The sequence below is a fragment of the Heterocephalus glaber genome, unplaced genomic scaffold (genome assembly GCF_053883595.1).
Source record: "Heterocephalus glaber isolate CG9 unplaced genomic scaffold, H.glaber_assembly_v1.0 deba00001564, whole genome shotgun sequence".
Taxonomy (NCBI): Eukaryota; Metazoa; Chordata; class Mammalia; order Rodentia; family Bathyergidae; genus Heterocephalus; species Heterocephalus glaber.
The window spans coordinates 930,445-950,037 of NW_028258351.1; the positions used below are offsets into that span (position 1 = coordinate 930,445).

The 19,593-nt window shown below is 36.6% G+C and overlaps 1 protein-coding gene across 13 annotated transcripts in view; it reads right to left on the reverse strand.

Moving 5' to 3' along the window:
• The window catches only part of Trim37 (tripartite motif containing 37), a 141,859-nt gene that overhangs the window by 23,369 nt on the left and 98,897 nt on the right, over nucleotides 1-19,593 (reverse strand). For 12 of the 13 annotated variants that reach the window (XR_015443147.1, XR_015443146.1, XR_015443144.1 and 9 more), the window contains 6 exons: nucleotides 17,190-17,272; nucleotides 11,088-11,282; nucleotides 9,305-9,613; nucleotides 4,417-4,545; nucleotides 3,918-4,107; nucleotides 1,466-1,581 (listed from right to left, as the gene is read on the reverse strand). Coding sequence is in view for 8 of the 13 variants with exons in the window: in XM_013067665.3 (XP_012923119.1) it covers nucleotides 1,466-1,581; nucleotides 3,918-4,107; nucleotides 4,417-4,545; nucleotides 9,305-9,613; nucleotides 11,088-11,282; nucleotides 17,190-17,272 (1,022 nt within the window). In the remaining 5 variants the exon portion in view is untranslated. Of the gene's footprint in view, nucleotides 1-292; nucleotides 352-1,465; nucleotides 1,582-3,917; nucleotides 4,108-4,416; nucleotides 4,546-9,304; nucleotides 9,614-11,087; nucleotides 11,283-17,189; nucleotides 17,273-19,593 lie in introns of all 13 variants that reach the window. The other variant, XR_002391097.2, reaches the window with a different exon arrangement.

Consider the following 19,593-nt stretch of genomic DNA (forward strand, 5'->3'; position numbering starts at 1 on the left):
GGAGGTCCAAAAAGGCAACAGTACCAAGGAAGAGAAACTGATCAAGATTGGAGGTTCAGGAATTAACATATCACCAGCATCAAATGTGCTGTCAGGCAAATTAGAAGCATTTCATAAATGATGCATGAAAAAGATGAGCACTTAAGTCCAGCACATGCTGTTAAGAATTTATCCCACTATAATTAATAATGGGTATGTAGAAATGCATGGAAAGTAGCTAGTCCCCACAAGTCCTTTCTATAAATATCATCAGTCATAGTATTTCTTAATGTTTTAAAAATCAACACATCACCTTAAAATTTTTTTCCATTTAATCTCTTCTCCTGAAATATGTTACACACTGCAGGAGCACTGTAGAAGAGGTAAGATCAACACATTTAGCGTTCTTTAAAAAACCTGAAAGTGCCATCACCCACATACTCTTTCACAGGGCAGTTACAGGCAGATGGTGGGACCTGTACATATTTATACTTTGAGCTACAATTCATCAACCATTGAAATGCAAATAACTGCAGACAGAGATGGAAGATGGCAGTTTCACTGAGAAATTAAAAAGAATTTTCAATGTCAAATATCAAAAACATTGGCATTCTTTCCTGCCAATATATAAAGGACACAGCAAGGTCAACAGACATAGCCTTGTTTTAAATGCCTTCTGTTACCCAAAACAACACGTCTTTTATGTTTTTAATGAATAATGAACCTGGAAGAATACACAGAACAAACAATAGAACATGTAACTAAGAATAAGTTGGAACAACAATTAAAAAGAAAAAAAAGAATAAGTTGGTGCAGTTGAAACTGGTTAGCAAAGGGAATTTTAAAATGATTAAAGCTTGGAATGCTTCTCTAAGAGGAAGAAAGTATTCTGTAGAATTAAGACACTCTGGGAGGCTAAGTCTGGGGAATGTAATAACTCAGCGAGACTCTGTATCAAAATAAATGGCTGGGGATGTAGCTTAGTACCTTACTTAGAACCTTAGTAAAGGCTTTGGGTTCAATCCCCAGTAGCAAAAACAAGTTAAAAAAAAAAGGATTAACTTCAAAAGACAAATATTTAACCTACTCTAATTACTTGTTTTGGGGCACATCTTCCTTGTAAGACTAAACATATTTAATTCATCTTACATATCTAGCAAAAATTAAATGCCTAGCATGTAGGTAACTTATTACATTAACTAAGCAGATGAACAACCTGCAGAGTTTTCTCCCCATAAATAGCTCTTCTTGTCCACTGACATGTTCTTTTATGTTGTAAATTATCCATTTTGTCTTCCTCTGTGCTTAATGTCTTAAAAAATCAAAATCAATGGCACAACAAACACTGTGTTCAGATCAGGCTATATGACATAAGAGGCTCAGTAAAATTTTTACTAAACCAACTATTTTCTACCAACACCTACCACGACAAACACCAAAACAAGGGTAGTATTTCTGCTTAATTATGATCTATATCATTCCTTACCTTCCTCAGGGCCAGCTGAAGCTCCTTCAGGTAGTACAGGCTGTAACTCACCAGTTTCAGTATTCTCCAAATCAGTTATTGGCATTCCTTCCAGACGACTTCCTTTAGCATTAGCCCTCAAATACGGAAAAGACAACTTTTTATAACTACTAAGTGATATAATAATTTGTTTGCTTGTCCTGAAACTGAGCCCCAAACCATGTTTAATACTAAACTTCAAATTTTATTTTGAAAATTTTCACTAAAGATTCACAATGAAAGATAATGAGATAGTGGACTGTATCAATATCAATTCCTGGTTGTTATGTTGTACTATAGTTTTGCTAAATGTTATCATCAGGGAAAACCACTTAAGATATGCAGGATCTTTCTTTTTTTTTTTTTGGTACCAGAGATCGAACTCAGGACCTCACGGTTGCCAGGCAGGCGCTGGAACCACTGAGCTAAATCCCTGACCCGAGGATCTTTCTATATTATTTCTTATAATAAATAAATCTATGATTATCAAAAACTTCAATGAAAAAAACAGAACTTCTAAATAGTATGTTCTTACTATTATGGAAAGAATTTAGAAATATATTACTGAGAACACAAGGCATACCTTTTGTGCTAAATTACATAGTCATAGCTGCTTAAATATACATACAAATGAGAAGACCGCGTATAAAAAAAATTAAGAACAGCAGGAAGTTGGAAAACAAGGCCTATCAGAGACAAGGATGAGGAAATTTTCACTTAATATTTTTTCCCTTTTTCATTTTGAACCATTAAGTATTTAAACTTTTTGCCCACACTACTTTAAATCAAGTAGGGAAAAAAAGATATGAGCTGAAAAGCACTCATATAAATCAGGCTACCAGATACCATTAAATGCAAAATGATTACAGACAGGAACTGTAGACATTTGTATATGGGACTTTATTTTGTTGTTGTTTTGTTTTTTTGGTACCAGGGATCAAACTCAGGACCTTGCACTTTCAAGGCAGGTGGTGGCACCACTGAGCTAAATCCCTGGCCCTGTATATGGGATTTTATGCTCTAGGGGAAAAAAAATTATATTTATATACATTTAATCTTTATGACTAAAGGCAGATAAAAATATTTCTGTAACAAAATATACTAAGAGATGAAGGGAGTAGAGTGCAAGGGGAGAAGGGTATATAAAAAGAATTAAGGTGTTACATGTACAAATTTCCCATGATGAATGTAATCATTATATATAATAAACATATGCTAATAAACATATACTAATAAACCATACCATAAACATATACTAATAAATTTTGAAAGTAGTAAATAAAAACAAAAAAATCCCACCAAATATAAAAGTTAGTTGCACTTTTAACCTGAAAGGAACATGTATACTATCAAGCTGGGTAATGGGAAAGACAAAATAATCTCCAATGATTTTCATATCTTTCTACTGCTGAAATTTGAGCTAAAACAAAAACTAAACTACCAGCTGATTGTTTAGACTTGGTAATGATAAGTCCTAAAACTATATGAAATTTAGTAGCAAGTGCTTGTAATTCTAGCATTCAGGGAGGCTGAGGCAAGAGGATTCCAAGTTCAACCCCAGCCTGGGCAACTTAGTGACTCATTAAGATCCTGACTGAAAGTAAAAAATAAAAAAGGGCTGAGGCTATAAAGCTCCACATAAAGACTCTGAGATTTAAGACCCAGTACTGGAAAGAAAACAAAACAAAAAAGCTACATGAAATTAGGTAAATTTAAGGGATGTCAGTCTTTCTCTAAATTTAATTCAATTTCTTCAAAGTCTCTAATATAGAACTATGCTGTCTAAATATAAAAATGTTTAACATCCATAAAATAGATCAGCAGAAAGATATTTATGGCTTATCTAGCATATCCACAGACAATACATTCTATTATTACTTTATCTTTTGAAGTTTAACTGACATAGGTGGTATTTGAGTTTGTTTCCTGGGACAGATATAAAGGTGTCAACCACCATATATCCTTTGGGAAATTCCAACTATAAGTTCTGAGCATGCTTTCTTAAGAGAAAAAAAAAGGTGTGTCAAAAGCACCCAAGCAGTGGCTAAGATTGCCAGAAGTACTTTGTTCTATATAAAATATAGATGACACACTTGTGACACGTATAGCCCAGCACAAATATCTTTGACAGATTAAAAACAAAAACATAGAAACCTCCAAGAACTCTCACAAATCTCATTAGGCAGAGTTCACACAGGTTATATACATCACTGTTATCCTAATCTCCATGAAAATGAGCTCTAACATATTTAACCCGAACTCATGGCATAATCTGATCCCATTAAAAAAAAAAGTAGGGTCTCCAATAGTTTAAGAAGTTACATTTAAATCCAATAAATGTACTTTCTACTCACTAAAAAATTAACAAAGTAGAAAATCATTTGTTCATTATGATGTAACTTAATATTCCAAACAAGAAAAGAACTTTATGTACCCCAAGGTTATCATTTTCCTTCTTTTTTCAACAGTAGGTAAGCCATTGAAAACTGCCACCACAACAGTATCTGAGTCCAAAGCTTTACACTGCCCGTCTTCGGTTTTGGGCAGAATGTCACTCATGATGCCATGTGTCAAGCCTCGGGGAGAACTGTGCCTGCTCGCAGACTGTGAGCTTCCTGGGGAGCCTTTAGAAAAGGAGGCAAATAAACATGAAAGTTTGCTCTTTGTAACATTAGAATATCTCAACATAGATATACATTTTTTAAGTAAAAACTTCAAAATGTAAATATTTCAAAATGTGAGAATGTGAGTACCAGTCTTTTTTAAGCCAGGTACTTAAAATGAAGGAGTCCAGGGTCTGTTCTGTTGTGAGACTACAAGCAGAACTTCAGCATTTTTGGTGATTTTTTTCAGTCTAAAGATATACTACAATATCAATTTCCAATAACTGACATCTACTCACCAAAACTATATTTGGAATGTTTCAAATTTACCTTCAGACAAAGTCTGACAGTCTCCTTTTGAATGACTATTTTCCCCAGAGTCCACTGCTCTTCGAAGTGACAGACTACCTGCTATACTGGACCGAGCTGGCTTGGGTGAATTACTTTTCTTATTTGTGGCTGCAAAGACATTTACAAACATTTTGGAATATGATCAAGTAGCACAAAACTCATTACTTAGTTAAATAAAGCTTACTCTTACCATGCATGGTAGCTTTTCTGTTTACATCTTCTAAAAATAAACAAGTACTCTGTAGGCTCAACTAATTTATTTGTAGTTCTCATAGAAGTATTGCTACTTTGTTGATGGTGAAGCAGAATCTAACTTAGAAGATTAATTATGATCTCATAAGAAAAATCTTATCGTTCTCAATTAAACTAAGTCTGAAAAAAAAAATACGATCCCCAAACCCTTGGAAATTGTTACTTGATTAAAAAGAAAATCAATGTTAAATTAGAAACAGATGACAATTATACGTCAAATAAAAACTCTGTGGCCAAAGCAGTAATAAGAAAATGGACACCCTTAAAGTGCATTAATGATAAATAATATAGAAATTCCTGGGCAAATATGCATATTCAAGAAGCTAGAAAAGAAGCATGAGATTTATTAACAGATAATAAATAGGCTAGGAAGATTATTGGATATAAGGCCAATAACTGCTTTTCTATATACTAGCAAAGAAAATTTGAATGAAATTAAGAAAATACTTTCATTTGTAATAGCATTAAATAGAATATTTAAGAAATAAACTTAATAAAAGAAATACATACAAGACTTGCACAATGAAAATTGCCACACATTGTTGAAAGAAAAATAAAGATAAAGAAGACATCTTGGGTTCAATGACTGAAACATTTAATACTGTTAACAAGGCAATATGCCCCAAATTGATCTGCAGATTTAACAGAGTCCCTATAAAAATCTAGCTGTCTTTTTTTTTCTTTGCAAAAACAAGCTGATTCTAAAATTCCTACGAAAGTTAAAAGGTGCAGAGTAGTCAAAACAATCTTAAATACAAGACCTTTTTTTTGGTGGTAGTGGGGCTGGGTGGGACCAAATCCAGGGCCTTATGCATGCAAGGCAAGAGATCTACTGAGCTACATGCCTAGTCCCCAGATTCACGCTCACTATAAAGAAAAGTAATCAAGATTGGTTGGTCCTAGGATATGGACAGATAGCTACCTATCTACCTTTCTCAATTTCAGAACTGAGAATCCAGGAATAAATCTTTACACTTATGGTCAACTGACTTTTGGCAAGGATGTCCAGACAATTCAAAGGGCAGAAAAAAATGAGGGACAATACCACATGTCAAAGATACGTAGGAACTGGAACCCTCATACACTGCTGCTGGGAATATAAAATGCTACAGCTATTTTGGAAAATAGTCTGGCATAGGTGGCAATTTCTCAAAAAGTTATACATAGTTCCCTATGACCCAGCAATCCCACTTGTAAGTATATATTCAAGATAAACAAAAACATATATCCATACAAAAACTTGTACATGAATGTTCATAGCAACATAACTAGCAATAGCCAAAAAATGGAAATAACATAAATGTCCATCAACTGATGAGTGGATAAAAAATATGTTCCACAAACAATGAAGTATCATTCATCCATACAAAAGAATAACATGCTACAGGGCCGGGGATTTAGCTCAGTGGTTCTGGAGCCTGCCTCGCAAGCGCAAGGTCCCGAGTTCGATTCCTGGTACCAAAACCAACTAACAAACAAACATGCTACAACATGGATGAACTTTGAAAAGGTTGTGATGAGTAAAAAAAGCCTGGCACTAAAAATAAAAAATTCATACCATATGATTAATGTGAAAAGTCCACAAAATGTAAAACCATGTAATGAGACAAAGTTCATTAGCGGTTACCAGGGATCTAGATGAAATAGTGCAAGAGAATAACTTATATTTTGAAAAAGTTTTAAAAATTTAAGAAAGTGGGCACACAGGCTTCCCATTTGCCAGGAGGGGGCGGCAGCAGCAAGTATATGCCATGATCCTGTGTGACGTGAAGGAGTGTGACCAGCCCCACTTGCAGAATTATTGCCTCTTCATCAAAAGTGCAGCTGCTCATTACATTTCCCCCTTTCATGATATTCCTCTGAAATGGACTCTAAACCCAACTGAGGTGAGGCCAAAGGCTTTTGTTGACTTGTCTAAGATCCCACAGCTGGAAAACAACATTTCTACAAAGAAAGTAGATGATGATGCTGGGCGTGACAGCACAAGCCTGTCACCAGTTACTCAGGAGGCCTAAGCAGCAGGACTGCAAGTTCAAGAGTACCTGGACAACTTAGAGACCTTGTCTCAAAATCTTAAAAAAAAATTGTTTTTATTTTTGAGACAGGTCAGACTACGTAGTTCAAGCTGGCCTTAAACTCACTATGTAGTACAGGCTGGCCTTGAACTCAAGGCAATCCTCTTACCTCAGCCTCCAGAGTGCTGGCATTACAGGTGTACACCACCACGCGTGGCTTTAAAAAAAATTCTTTTAAAGGCTGGGGATATAGCTCAATTCAAGGCCCTGGATTCCATTAATATACTGCCCCCTCAAAGCACAAAATGCTGAATATGAGTTTAATATGATTGTAGAAGTACATTGGTGAACAAAATGCTAAAATGGAAACTGCCACAAAAACAGCCAGCAAATCCCATTAAGCAAGATGTAAAGGATAGCAAGCTATGTCATGTGTTGAATGAATATCTACCTTCTCAAGGGTTATAAATGAATTATGATGCCCTCTTAGATTTGAGAAAAATCCTCATCAAAAAGAACACAGTTTGCTATGGAGATAATGATCCTGTTGATGTTTGTGAAACAGGCTCAAAGACTGTTTCTCATGTTAAGGTTATTTATGTGAAAGAATTCTGGCTATTGTTGATGGCAAAAGAGATAGGAAATCAACTGCTAGCAGTATTGATAATCTTGAAGCTCCAAAGTCTCACAATATTGGTGAACTTCAGAAGTTCAAACCAGACTAACCAAAAGTTACTCCTACTTGCTTTAGTTTTTTTTTTTTCTGGCACTGGGGATCGAACTCAGAACCCTGTACCTGCCAGGCAGGCACGGCACCACTGAGCTACATCCCTAGCCCCACAAGATACCAATCTCTAAGGATTCTTAATTGCAAGACTCCTTTCTCCCTAAGTGCCAGGGACAGGCAGGTCTATAAACATTTTCTCACTTCCTGTTGAAAGTTCATTTTATTCAAGCTTTTTTTTTTTTTTTAGACAAAGTTTTCCTCTGTAATACAGGCTAGCCTCTAATTTATGATGATCCTAGCTCAGTCTCATTACTCAAATTTTTTGAGATATGCGATATGTAAATAAACACTGAAAAAATTCCTGTTGTTTTTGAGTTGTGGTATATTGCCAAGCTATCCTTGAACTCCTAGGTAAAGTAATTCTCCTGCCTCAGCTTCCCAAGGAGCTGAGACTATAGGTGTGAGCCACTGTGCCCAGCTGAAAAAATTTTTTCTGAGAGTATAGAGTAAGTGACCTTATACTGATAAACTTAAAGCCCTAATAAAATAATTTTCTTGGAAAACCAGTTATAGAAACTAACAAATTGAAGCAGGAATATGAGATGACTAATAAAAACAACAGAAATGAAAAAACTTGTTAAAAGTTCTTCCTGAAAGAGCCACAAGAGCTGGCTTTATGAATGAGCCTCATCAAACTGAAGGCTTGGGCTGGGGATTTAGCTCAGTGGCACCGCACCTGCCTCAGAAGCGCAAGGTCCTGAGTTCAATCCCTGATACCGCAAAAAACAAACAAACAAAAAGACTAAAGGCTTGATTAATTTTAATAAAAGAGGAAGTAATAGGTTAAAATAATTTTACAGCATAGAAAAGGACAAATTTTTGATTTTGTGAAAATAGCACTGAATTTAAACTCAAATGGGTTAAAAACTGTTTAATAAAACTTTTTACTGATTAATAAAAAAAAATCAATAAATAGGCTAACATACAATAAACATTAAAAACCAATACCTTAACTATTTCTCAGTAGTAAACAATCAGAAAATATTTGGGGGAGAAAAGAGATTCCAATCACAATAGCAACCTAGGTGTGTAACACAGCCAGTAACCCACTTCAGCTTAGCCAAAAGCCCAAGTGATATTCAGTAGTAAATTTAACAAGAGATACATATGAAGAAAACTGAAACTCTGAAGAAGTATATATATATTCGAACAGATTTATTTGAATTAAGTACATTCCTAGATAGGAATACATGACACTGGATTTGGCAAAGCTTTTCAGATATGACACCAAAAGCACAGGTAACTTGATTAAAAGTATTTTCCCAGTAATCAGGTTGCCTTTTACTACTCTGATAGTGTTATGTGATATTGAAAGTTTTTAACTTAAGAAGTTCATTTTTGGTGGTGCACACCTGTAATCCTGGTACTCTGGGATGCTGAGGCAGGAGGATTCAAAGTTTGAGATCAGCCTGGGCAACTGAAGTGAGGCCCTGTCTCAAAATGAAAAATTAAAAGGTGGGGGGCTGGAGATTTAGCTCAGTGGTTCTGCTGCCTGCCTCGCAAGCTTAAGGTCACAAGTTCAATCCCCGGTATCCTCCCCCGGCAAAGTTTTTTAAAGGGCTGGGAGTGAGTTCAGTGCAAAGGCACTAGGTTCAGGTTTTAATACAAGGGCCACCAAAAAAAAGGTGTTAGCTCTGTTATATAGAATAGAATACAGAGAAATCAATTTTGGGTAGGAGAAAAGCCTACATGTATCTGTTTGTCTTATTTCATTGGAAGATAGATACTTAGATATTATCTTCAAAATAAGCAATCTTTTAGTTTTACAAATAATATGTGGAGAAATGACACTAATAGGAAATTTTTTACTTACAGTTTCTTATATAACAACTAGCAACTGATGATTTTGCCAGGAGCTCCATTCCCAAATTATGTAATCTGCCAGAGTTTTCAGTTCCACACGCAGCCAGAGCTGTGTGGTCAGCAGAAAAAAGGGCTGTCTGCATGTCTCCAGAAACAGTGTTGTTGCTTTTTATTTCTGAAAGTGTATTCTTTACATCAGTTGTCATACATCGAACTTCAGCCATTTGAGTTTTGAGTCTTTTCAGCATCTTTAAATCAGAGGGCACTCGCCACATTGCCTGCTGCTTCCTTTGGTCTTTATCTTTTCGACAATATGATGCTTCAAAGAGTTGTGACAAGTCATGTTAATATAAATTTTAACACTCTTGACATCATTTTGAGCATATACAAATTGATTTGAGTATATACAAATTGATGTGTAAAACAAGCTATTTTAAGTGGTATTTTTACAAAGCAAGCATTAAATTCCATTAATGAAAATCAAGACAAACCCCAGTGTCCTAATTTTATTTGCACCTTCAAAGTTAGAGTTTCAGTCACATCGTAATATCTCAACTCTGAACTATATACTTAATTCCAAAAGTTGAAAGACTTAACCTTATTGCTAATATACGATAAAAGTGTTGTCAGGCTCAGAAGAATTGATGTTTGAGAAAGAACCCTGCATTGTTCCTATATAATCCACTGTCCACCAAGATGTCAGAGGGGTTTCTTTGTTTCCTCTTCTGTGGTACTGGGGATTAAATCCAGGCCCTCATGCACGCTAAGCAAATGTTTTATCACTGAGTTACATTCTGAGCTCTTTTTAATTTGTATTTTAAGACAGGTTCTCACTAAGTTACCCAGGCTGGCCTCGAACTTGCAACCTTGCTGCCTCAGCCCCTGAGTAGCTGGAATTACAGTTATACACACTGTACCTGGCTACTGCCACAGCAGTTTTCTAAAACCCAAACCAGATGTTACTTTCTGCTTAGAATCATCGTATGGCATCCTATAGCATTTAGGAAGAACAGACATGGCACATAGGGCTCTACATTATCCAATTCTGCCTTACTGGTCAGCAGCTTTATCTTCTGCCTCTATTGCAAATGATCCCCACTTGGTATCACAGTGATCCTCTTCCCTCAGTCACCTGAGTGCTTACAGGTATGCATCAACATACTTGGCTATGATTTCTCTTTAACATATAACTTTTGCACATTAAACACTGCTGCCAACTGGCATACATTTTTTTTTTTTTTGGTACTGGGGATTGAACTTGGGTCCTTGAGCCTGCGTAGCAGGCGGCAAAACCACTGAGCTAAATTCCGGGCCCATGGCATACATTTTTAATGATCACCAATGCATGAATAAAAGATGCTTTTCTATGTTCACTTTAGACAAAGTTCCTCTTGGAAGTCAGGTTGGAAAACTCTTAAGCCCATTCACAAAGAGGACAATTGTACTTATGTATGGATTGAACCAGTGATGGAAAACCTTTTAGAGCTTTCAATGATACAAATAGCCCTCTGCAGCATGAATACCATGAGTTCGCCACCACTGGATTAAACTATCAACTAGGTACAATATAAATAGTAATTCACTAAAAACCTCCTAAAAGGGATTTTTAATTTGTTTCTGCATATAATACCTTTGGACAACAGTAAAAAAAAATAATTTGGTTGGTATGTCATTCTTGTGGCATACAATGAAAAACCTATTTGCTACAGAAATACATTGTTTCCACTTAGATGAAATACATGGATGCAAATTCAACAGTTCTTTCACAGAACAGAAAGAAGAAATTTTTTTACCTGTGGGCTGCAAAAATGAGGCAGGTGGGCGAGGCTGTAAGCCCCACATATTTTCCATACTGCTCCTGTCCTTAAGGTCCAACAAATGTATTAAGATTAAAGGATCAATGTCTAATAAACTACTGGTAGCAGCAGAGCATAAATGTGCTCTTCTTGACATTCGGCTGCTGGCACCCACATACCCATGGCTACTACCTGCAAAGAAATAAAGATGTAGAAAATGTGTATTTGTACAAATTTAAGTATGCATAAAAGAAAAGACCTGGTTAATGTTGTTTGAACACTTGTCTAGCATCTGTCTCTTAGGAGTTCATGAGCACAAAGAAATATACCATGGCATAGTGATTAAGCAGTGGTCTTATCAATACCCAGAATTCAAGAGCAATGACCAACCTCATCTGGAGCCCTAAAAACAGAAAGACATCAAATGTGTACAATGTACACAACTGAGGAGATGAAAGGTAAGGGCAAGAAAAAGGAGACTGTGTCCCATGACTCACAAGTATAAATGAAATGAAATAAAATAAGTTCCCATGGTGTAACAGATTCCAAAGAACAAGAAACCAAAGTAAGAATCCCCTCCAAGTCTTTGGATGGCAAAATGTTCAGGCCATGACAGTTTGGTAGACTGTTTTTTTGGCTTGATTAAATACTAGAGTGCAATTTGAGGTTTTTTGACTGAATTTTTTTTAATGTATAACTTTATTATCATTCACTAAATACACACATATACAAAAATTAAAATTATTCAAAGAAAAGCAATCCAAGGGGAAAAAAACTATAATATTCAAATATAATAGAACTCAACCAAAGCAAAACTGAAAAGTACTTAAACAGTTTGACTGAATTTGTTAATGACTGATGCACATTATAGACATCTATATTGGACTGAGCACCTAAAGCCAAGGAAAGCACCTGACTTTTCTCTAGTGACTATTACAATGTCTAGCAATGAGGTATGAAATGTTGCTTAAAGCTGACCTTCTTCAATAAAGCTATTTAAATATATTCTAGAGACACAACATTAAAAAAAAAATACTGCATACATGAACGCCAGAGTGCTTGCCTACCATGGATGAGGCTGTGTTTAAGTGCTAGGACCACACTGCCCCCAAAAAGGCGATACATATGCAAGAAAATCTTAAGTAGAAGCAGATAATACAAAGATAATATAATTAGGTCCAGCCAGGCAAGGTATTACACTCCTATAATCCCTAAAGCAGCAGGATTGCAAGTTTGAGCCCAGCCTGGGCAACTTAAGTGAGAACCTGTGTCAAAAAGGAGTAGAGATAAACTAGCTCAGTGTAAAGACCATGGGTTCAATCCCTAATATCATTTAAGAAAAAAACAAAACAAAACACAAAATTGTGTATGTATGTGTCCGTGTAAGTAAATCTGGTCCTAAACATATGGAGTATTTAAGAGAGACTCAGCCCAAAACAATTTCAGGAAAAAGTTCCATTATTTAGAAACTTGGGCCAATTAGTAATTTGCATGTTTTTCACTTATTTTCAAATTCTCTTGTCCTCAACTTATTTCTTCTTCTAATGATGTCAATCTGCCGATTTATGTCACTACCAATTTTTCTTCCCAGTTTCTATGTCCACTGCTACTCCCATTAAATTGCAGAAAACTATCCTTCCTTCACACTGAAACTGTTACCTCTTCTTTTACTAGGAGTTCCCAAATTAGGCTATATATCAGTCAGCTGGAGAAGATTAAAAAATTGGATTCCTGGCTCTACTGCAGATATACTAAGTGAGAATATTGGAGTGGGATTGAGGATCTATTTCCAAAATACTTAGGTGGCTATGATGTGCAGTAAACCATGGGTGGTTATAAACCACTAAACCTTGGGTACCTACTGCCCTGACACCTGGATCTCCTTTAAAAATAGAAGTTGCTCAATTGCCTATGTTAAGCACATCTGAAGGACAAAGAGCAGTTAGCAATCTCCTGGTTGTCACTGCTCTTCTAGGCCACCACTCTCACCACTCAACAAAAAATCCTTTCTCTGGGGGTTTACACATTTTGCTTACTCCCTGTCCACATGATTGTTCTCTTTCTACTATCATATCCCTGCATAGCATCAATGGCCTTAGCATCTATTTCAGTTTCCCTCTTAAGAGTTGATGTTGGTCCGGGGATTTAGCTCAGTGGTTCCGTCACCTTCCTCACAAAGGCAAGGTCCCCAGTTCGATCCCCGGTACCAAAAAAAACCAAGAGTTAATGTTGCCACCACTCTGTGTATATGTATATGTATGTGTATGTCTTATACATAAGTCTGCAGCCTAATCAGTATTCACAAAACAATCACACCAAGATGAAGAAACAGATTACTGACACCCTGGAATCCCTACCATGCCTCCTAAAAATTGATCACTACTACTCTCCCTAAAGGTAACCTTGGTCTTAACTTAAAACATCATATATTAGTCTTCCTGTTTTGAATTTACACAAATTTAATGATATGGTATGTACCCTTATACCTTGCTTCTTATTCCACATCAGACTTATAAGATTCATCTATAATGCTGTACACAGCGGTAGTTTATTCATTTTCATCCCAGTATATGAATATATTCAATATATTTCTCTGTTCTACTGGGAAAGAATTTGGGTTGCCTCTAGCTTTTGGCTATTAAGAATAAGGCCATTCACTGGATGTGGTGGTGTACACACCTGTAATTGCAGGATTCAAGAGGCAGAGGTGGAAGGATCGATCTCCTTGCATTAGAGGCCAGACTGAGCTACACAGTGAGTTCAAGGGCAGCCTGAACTACATAGACAGACTGTTACAATTGACCAATTGATCAAGCAAGCAAGCAAGACACTAAAAATATGAGCAAATAACCATTCTTTAAGCTCACGTGGAAAAATAAAACATCTTGTAAAAAAGCAAATGGATAAGTGACAGGTTCCTCTCCTCTTGTGCCAAGCCAGATGAATCCTGTTAAACTGACACTCATCAACTCAAGTTCATTAGAGAACAATGTATGCATTAGGACAAATCTCACAGCCCTACAGAGTCTAGTCCTAAAGTACTTTCATAATCTACATTTTCACAACCTTAAATTCATTGTAAATTAATTTTTGTTAAAAATAAAAACTAAAAAAGAATGATGCTGCTCTAAAATTTCCTGTAAAAATCTACTGGCAGACACTTGCTCACATTTCTGCTGGAAATGGGAGAGTCACAGACATGTGTATTTCAATTTTGGTTAATACTGCCCAATGGGTTTCTAAAATAGTATCAATTTTCATTCCCATCAGCATGGCATGAGTTTCCATCTCTCCACATCCTTTCAACACTCAGTACTGTCAGTCTGTAAAATAATAATCATCATGGTGTGTGCAGTGGGATCTTATTATGGCTTTAAAGTTGGCATTTCTTACACAGAGGGTGAAGAAAATTGAACAGAACCTCAGAAACCCTTGAGATAGCACTTGGGAGAGTAACCAGCACTTAGATACTAACAAAAATAAAGATGTGGATGAAATCACCAGGGAATAAAGCAAGGAGCAGAAAGAGGACAGGGCTTAGAACACAAGTAGAAATGTTAAAGAAAGAAGCCTTTAGTTATCCAAATATGCAAAAGAACATCCAGTGTTCACATTAAAGGCAATAATGGATGCTGGGTTTGAAAGTCTCACCAAAACTTATCTTGAAATTTGATTCCAAACATAACAATGTTGAGAAGTGTGGGATTTTACAGAGATGATCAGATGACAGGGGTTCTACTTTCATGAATGAACTTATGTCTTTCTTGAGAAACTGGGTTAGATCCCTCAAGACTAGATTGCTTACTCCAACTATGAGTTGTTCCAATGCAAAGGTTACATTTGATGTTTTGGCCTCCCTCCCATGTGCCCACTCTCCACTCTTACACACACTCCTGCCATCTGCCACGAGGCCCTCACCAGAAGCAGAGCAGATGGCAGCACCATATTCTTGGGACTTCCAGAAATATGATCCAAATAAACTTTTCTTTATAAACCACCCAATCTCAAGCATTTTGTTATGGCAACAAAAAATGGACTAAGAAAATCAACACTAAGAGTAGGTTTGTTGCTATAACAATAGCTTTGGAGGGCCAGCGATTTAGCTCAGTGGTGCCACGCCTGCTTTGCAAGCCCAAGGTCCTGAGTTTGATCCCTGGTACTGGAAAAAAAAAAAGATTTGGAACTAGGCAATGGACATCAATTGAAAAGATTTGAAGGAGCAAATGGGAAATAATGTAAACATAGCATTCCATGTGATCTTGCTGAGGACTCAGAAAACAAGGTCACAAGGGAAAATTGGGATCTTCTCAAACTCCTGACAATCCTTCTGCCTCAGCTTCCCGAGTGCTGGGATCACAGGTGTGTGCCACCATGCCTGGCTAAGCCTAGGGTGTAAACTGGCCTCTCCTCCACTCCTCAGCCTAGAGGAATATAAAGAATATACAGATGCTAGAACCAAGAAGTCAAAGTCCAGTTTCCATTCCACAGGAAGGAAGCAGAAGATGCCTGGGTGGAATAAAGCAAGCCTGGAGTTGTATATAGCCTTATCCCCATGACTTTTTGTTCCTTACTATAAAAGGCCCTTCCAAACTTGGATACAGTGCAATGGTGATCTGTGGCAATATAAGGCCGCTCCATCTCCACAAGAGATAGCTATAAATAAAACCTTTTTTTTTTTCCCTTTCACTCAAAATGGCTTCCTGTGGTTTGAGAGTGGTGAGCTAATGGACATATATACCTGGATAGTCCAGGTTTCTTTTGGAGCTTTAAGACCTAATGTTTGACCTGCTGGCTTTTGGACTTGCTCTGGTTTGGTTATTGCTTTCTTTTGGCCTACTTCTCCCTTTTAGAACAGGAATGCTTACCCCATGCCTATCCTACAACTGCATGTCGGAAATAGAAAACTTGTCTTATTTTTATAGGCTCTCACAGCTAGAAGAAGTGTGCCTATCTTAGATAAGACCATGGACAAAAAACAAAACAAAATAAAAAAACAAAGAAAAGAAAAGAAAAAAAAACACCACGGACTTTTGAGTTGGTGATGGGATGAGTGTATTTTGTCTCTGAAAAAGACATTAGTTTTAGTGGTCCAGGGGCAGAATGATATGGTTTGAGTATCCCTACCAAAACTCATGTTGAAATTCAAACCCCATTTGAGCTATATTAAGCACATACAAACTTAACTCATGATACTTGGAGAAAGGATATTTGAGAAATAATTAAAATTAAATAAGGCCACAAGAGTAGGGCTCTAATCCAAAGGGAATGTGGCTTACAAGAAGAGGATAAAACGGAGTTGGGACATTCTCTTTATGATACCGCGCTGCCTTGGAACTCTTGAAAATTTCCAACAATCAGAAAGACCTCATCAAATGAAGCTGCCCAATCTTGAACTTCTTATTCTTCAGAATGTGAGCTAAATAAATCTTTATTCTGTTTTAGCTGTTTGTTTGTTTGAACTATTTGGGGTCCAGCTATATAGTTCAGGCTGGTCTTGAATTCTCAGCAATTCCTCTGCCTCAGCCTCCCAAGTGTTGGGATTACAGGCCTGCACTACCACACCTGGCTTATTCTTCACATTACTCAGTCTATGTTATCAGGTATAACAAACAGAAGGTGGGCTCCAACAATGGATAAATTAGTAGTATAATAAAAAGTAGCTTTTAACTGTTGCAGCCAAGATTCACAAAGATAATTAAACAATACACAATATGAGCTTTGGATTGAGACAAACCTAAGGATCCAATTACTCTCTCATTCTCTAAATTATGAAAACAAGGCAAGTTGATTAGTCTATGTATCAGTTTCTATAGCTATAAAAATTAGGTATTATTAAAATTTATCTTACCGAATGCTTAAGTGAGATAACGTACACATAAAATGTTTCACATAGTGTCTGATACATAAGACCATTTTGCATGTTAACTATGACTGTTATTTTTAAATATTAGCAATATACTCTAAAATCCATACTATAATGTATAGCACTTTTAACACCATGAACCACATAGAACAGTGGTTACTACCTATCAAGATATGATACAGTATAAAAAGAGCAGAGACAAGACAAAATGACTTGTGGGGGCTTGGCCTGAATACCTGGAGGTCCTGAAGCAGCTGCATCTTCCATAAGTTCTCCTTCTAGTTCCATGTTGTTATATTCTACATCATTTTCTCCAGACCTAAGAATAAACGAAATTTATCATTATGTTAAATATAATTAACATTTTAATCTGTTCTTAAGCAAATTTCCTAATAGTAGTGCACAGCTTTCTCCTATGAAGACAGGATAGTTACAAATAGAGACTTTTGTCAGTATTATATGTATGAGTAGTGTTAATGTTCAACTTCTTAAAATCATGAGAGTGCTGGGCGTGGTGGCGCATGCCTGTAATCCCAGCACTTGGGAAGCTGAATCAGGAGGATTGCCATGAGTTTGAAGTCAGCCTGAACTAGTGAGACTTTGTCTCAAAAAACCAAAAAAAACAACAACAACAAAAAAACCCATGAAAGTATGTTGACAACATTTAAAATCAGAGAATCTGTAAGCAGAAATATTACAGGTTTAAAGAATTGTTAATGACAGTAAAATGAGGCTTAAAATAGTGTATTTTAATGTTTTTTAAAAAAGGACAAATTACTGTATGTGATTAAAATAATGTCAGAAAAAATGATGCTACTTCCTATTAGGACTCACGAAGTATCCTATACTAAAAACAAATAGCACTCACTACTACTTTAAGTACTTTAAGAAATACTACTTTGAAGAGTACAAATCAATGCTAGATTGACTGATTGACTGATTTACGGTCTCAGGACTGAACTCAGGACTTTGCGTTTGTGAGGCAGGCACGGCGCCACTGAGCTAAGTCCCCAGCCCTCAATGCTAATTTTATATAATTAAAGAAATCTTAAGATCAGCTTCCAGCTTGACAGTGTAAGGAGATCTGCAGAACTGTTCTCAACTGAAACTGGTGAAAAACATTTTTAAAAAACCATTTAGAAGGGCCAGAGATTTAGCTCAGTGGTTTTGCCACCTGCTGCACAAGCGCAAGGACCCGAGTTTGATCCCCAGTACCAAAGGAAAAAAAAAAACCATTTAGAAGCTGGACATGGTGATGTATGACTATAATCCCAGCACCTTGGGAGGCTGAGGTAAGTGGCAAGACCTGTTTTCAAAATGAAAAGAGGGCTGGAAATATGGCTCAGTACAGTGCTTCCTTCCATGTACAATGCCCTTGGTTCAATCCCCAGCAATACAAAAACCCAAACTAAAGCAAAACAAAAACCATTTAAGATCCTGGAAATGGTCCTAAAGGCATAGAGCTAATGGAGAAACATCTATACAAAAAAAAAGTATTAAAATTTGGTAAGAACGTGCATCTGTGATACCTGAACCAAATCACTCCTATCCTTTCCTAATTCATCCCCAAAGAAATTCCATTCCAGACTTTCCCACTTCCTGAAGCTTCCAAGAGGAAGTTATACTCCAGGGAGAGAAAAAACCTAGGCATTTCTCATTTTATTTTTTTATTTTTTATTTTTTGGTACCGGGGATCGAACTTGGGTCCTTGTGCTTGTGCAGCAGGTGGCAAAACCACTGAGCTAAATCCCTGGCCCTGCATTTCTCATTTTAACCCTAGCTACTTTTTGCTAAAAAAAAAAAGTCTAGCCAGGGGCTGAGAAGGACAAAAGGAGAGTTAGTGTTTATTGAATATGGATTTCACCCTGTGAAGATTTTTTAAAGTTCTACTAAAATGATAATAATAATAATGTGAATGCACTTAGCATCACTGAAGTGCACTTAAAAAAGGATCTGCATATGTAGCTCAGTGGGAAGGCCCTGCCCTTCAATCCCCAATACTGCCCAAAAGAGAAAGTAAAGGAAAAAATAAACTGTGGAGACGGAAAAATCCTCAATGGTGAAACGCCAAAAAGAATGCAATTAAAAAATGGGCAAGGCTGGGGATTTAGCTCAATGGTTCCACCGCCTGCCTCGAAAGCGGAAGGACCTGAGTCCAATCCTCAGTACCAAAAAACAAAACAAAACAAAAAAATGAGCAAAAACACAAAGTTTCACTGATAAAGACAGACAGATGGTAAATTAAGTAGCTAAAATGATGTTTACTATTATTAATTAGGGGATACAAATTTAACCAAATGAAGGATCCCTTCATACCTATCAAAATAGCTGTAATAAAAAACAGCAACAAACTAAACACAGGTGAGGAACCAGAGAAATTCAATTATTCATACACTGCTGGTGGGAGTGGAAAATACTATAGTCATTCTAGAAAACTCTCGACATTTTCTTCAAAAATTACATATGCAAATACCATACAATTCAGCAGTTGCACTTTTACCAAAGAAATGATGCTCAAACCTTGACGCATCCCAGATGTCCTTTAATGAGTGAATAGGTGAGCAAACTGTGGCACATTCACAGCACAGACCAGTGATCATCAACCTTTTAGACCTTTCAATGATATAAACAGTCCATGGA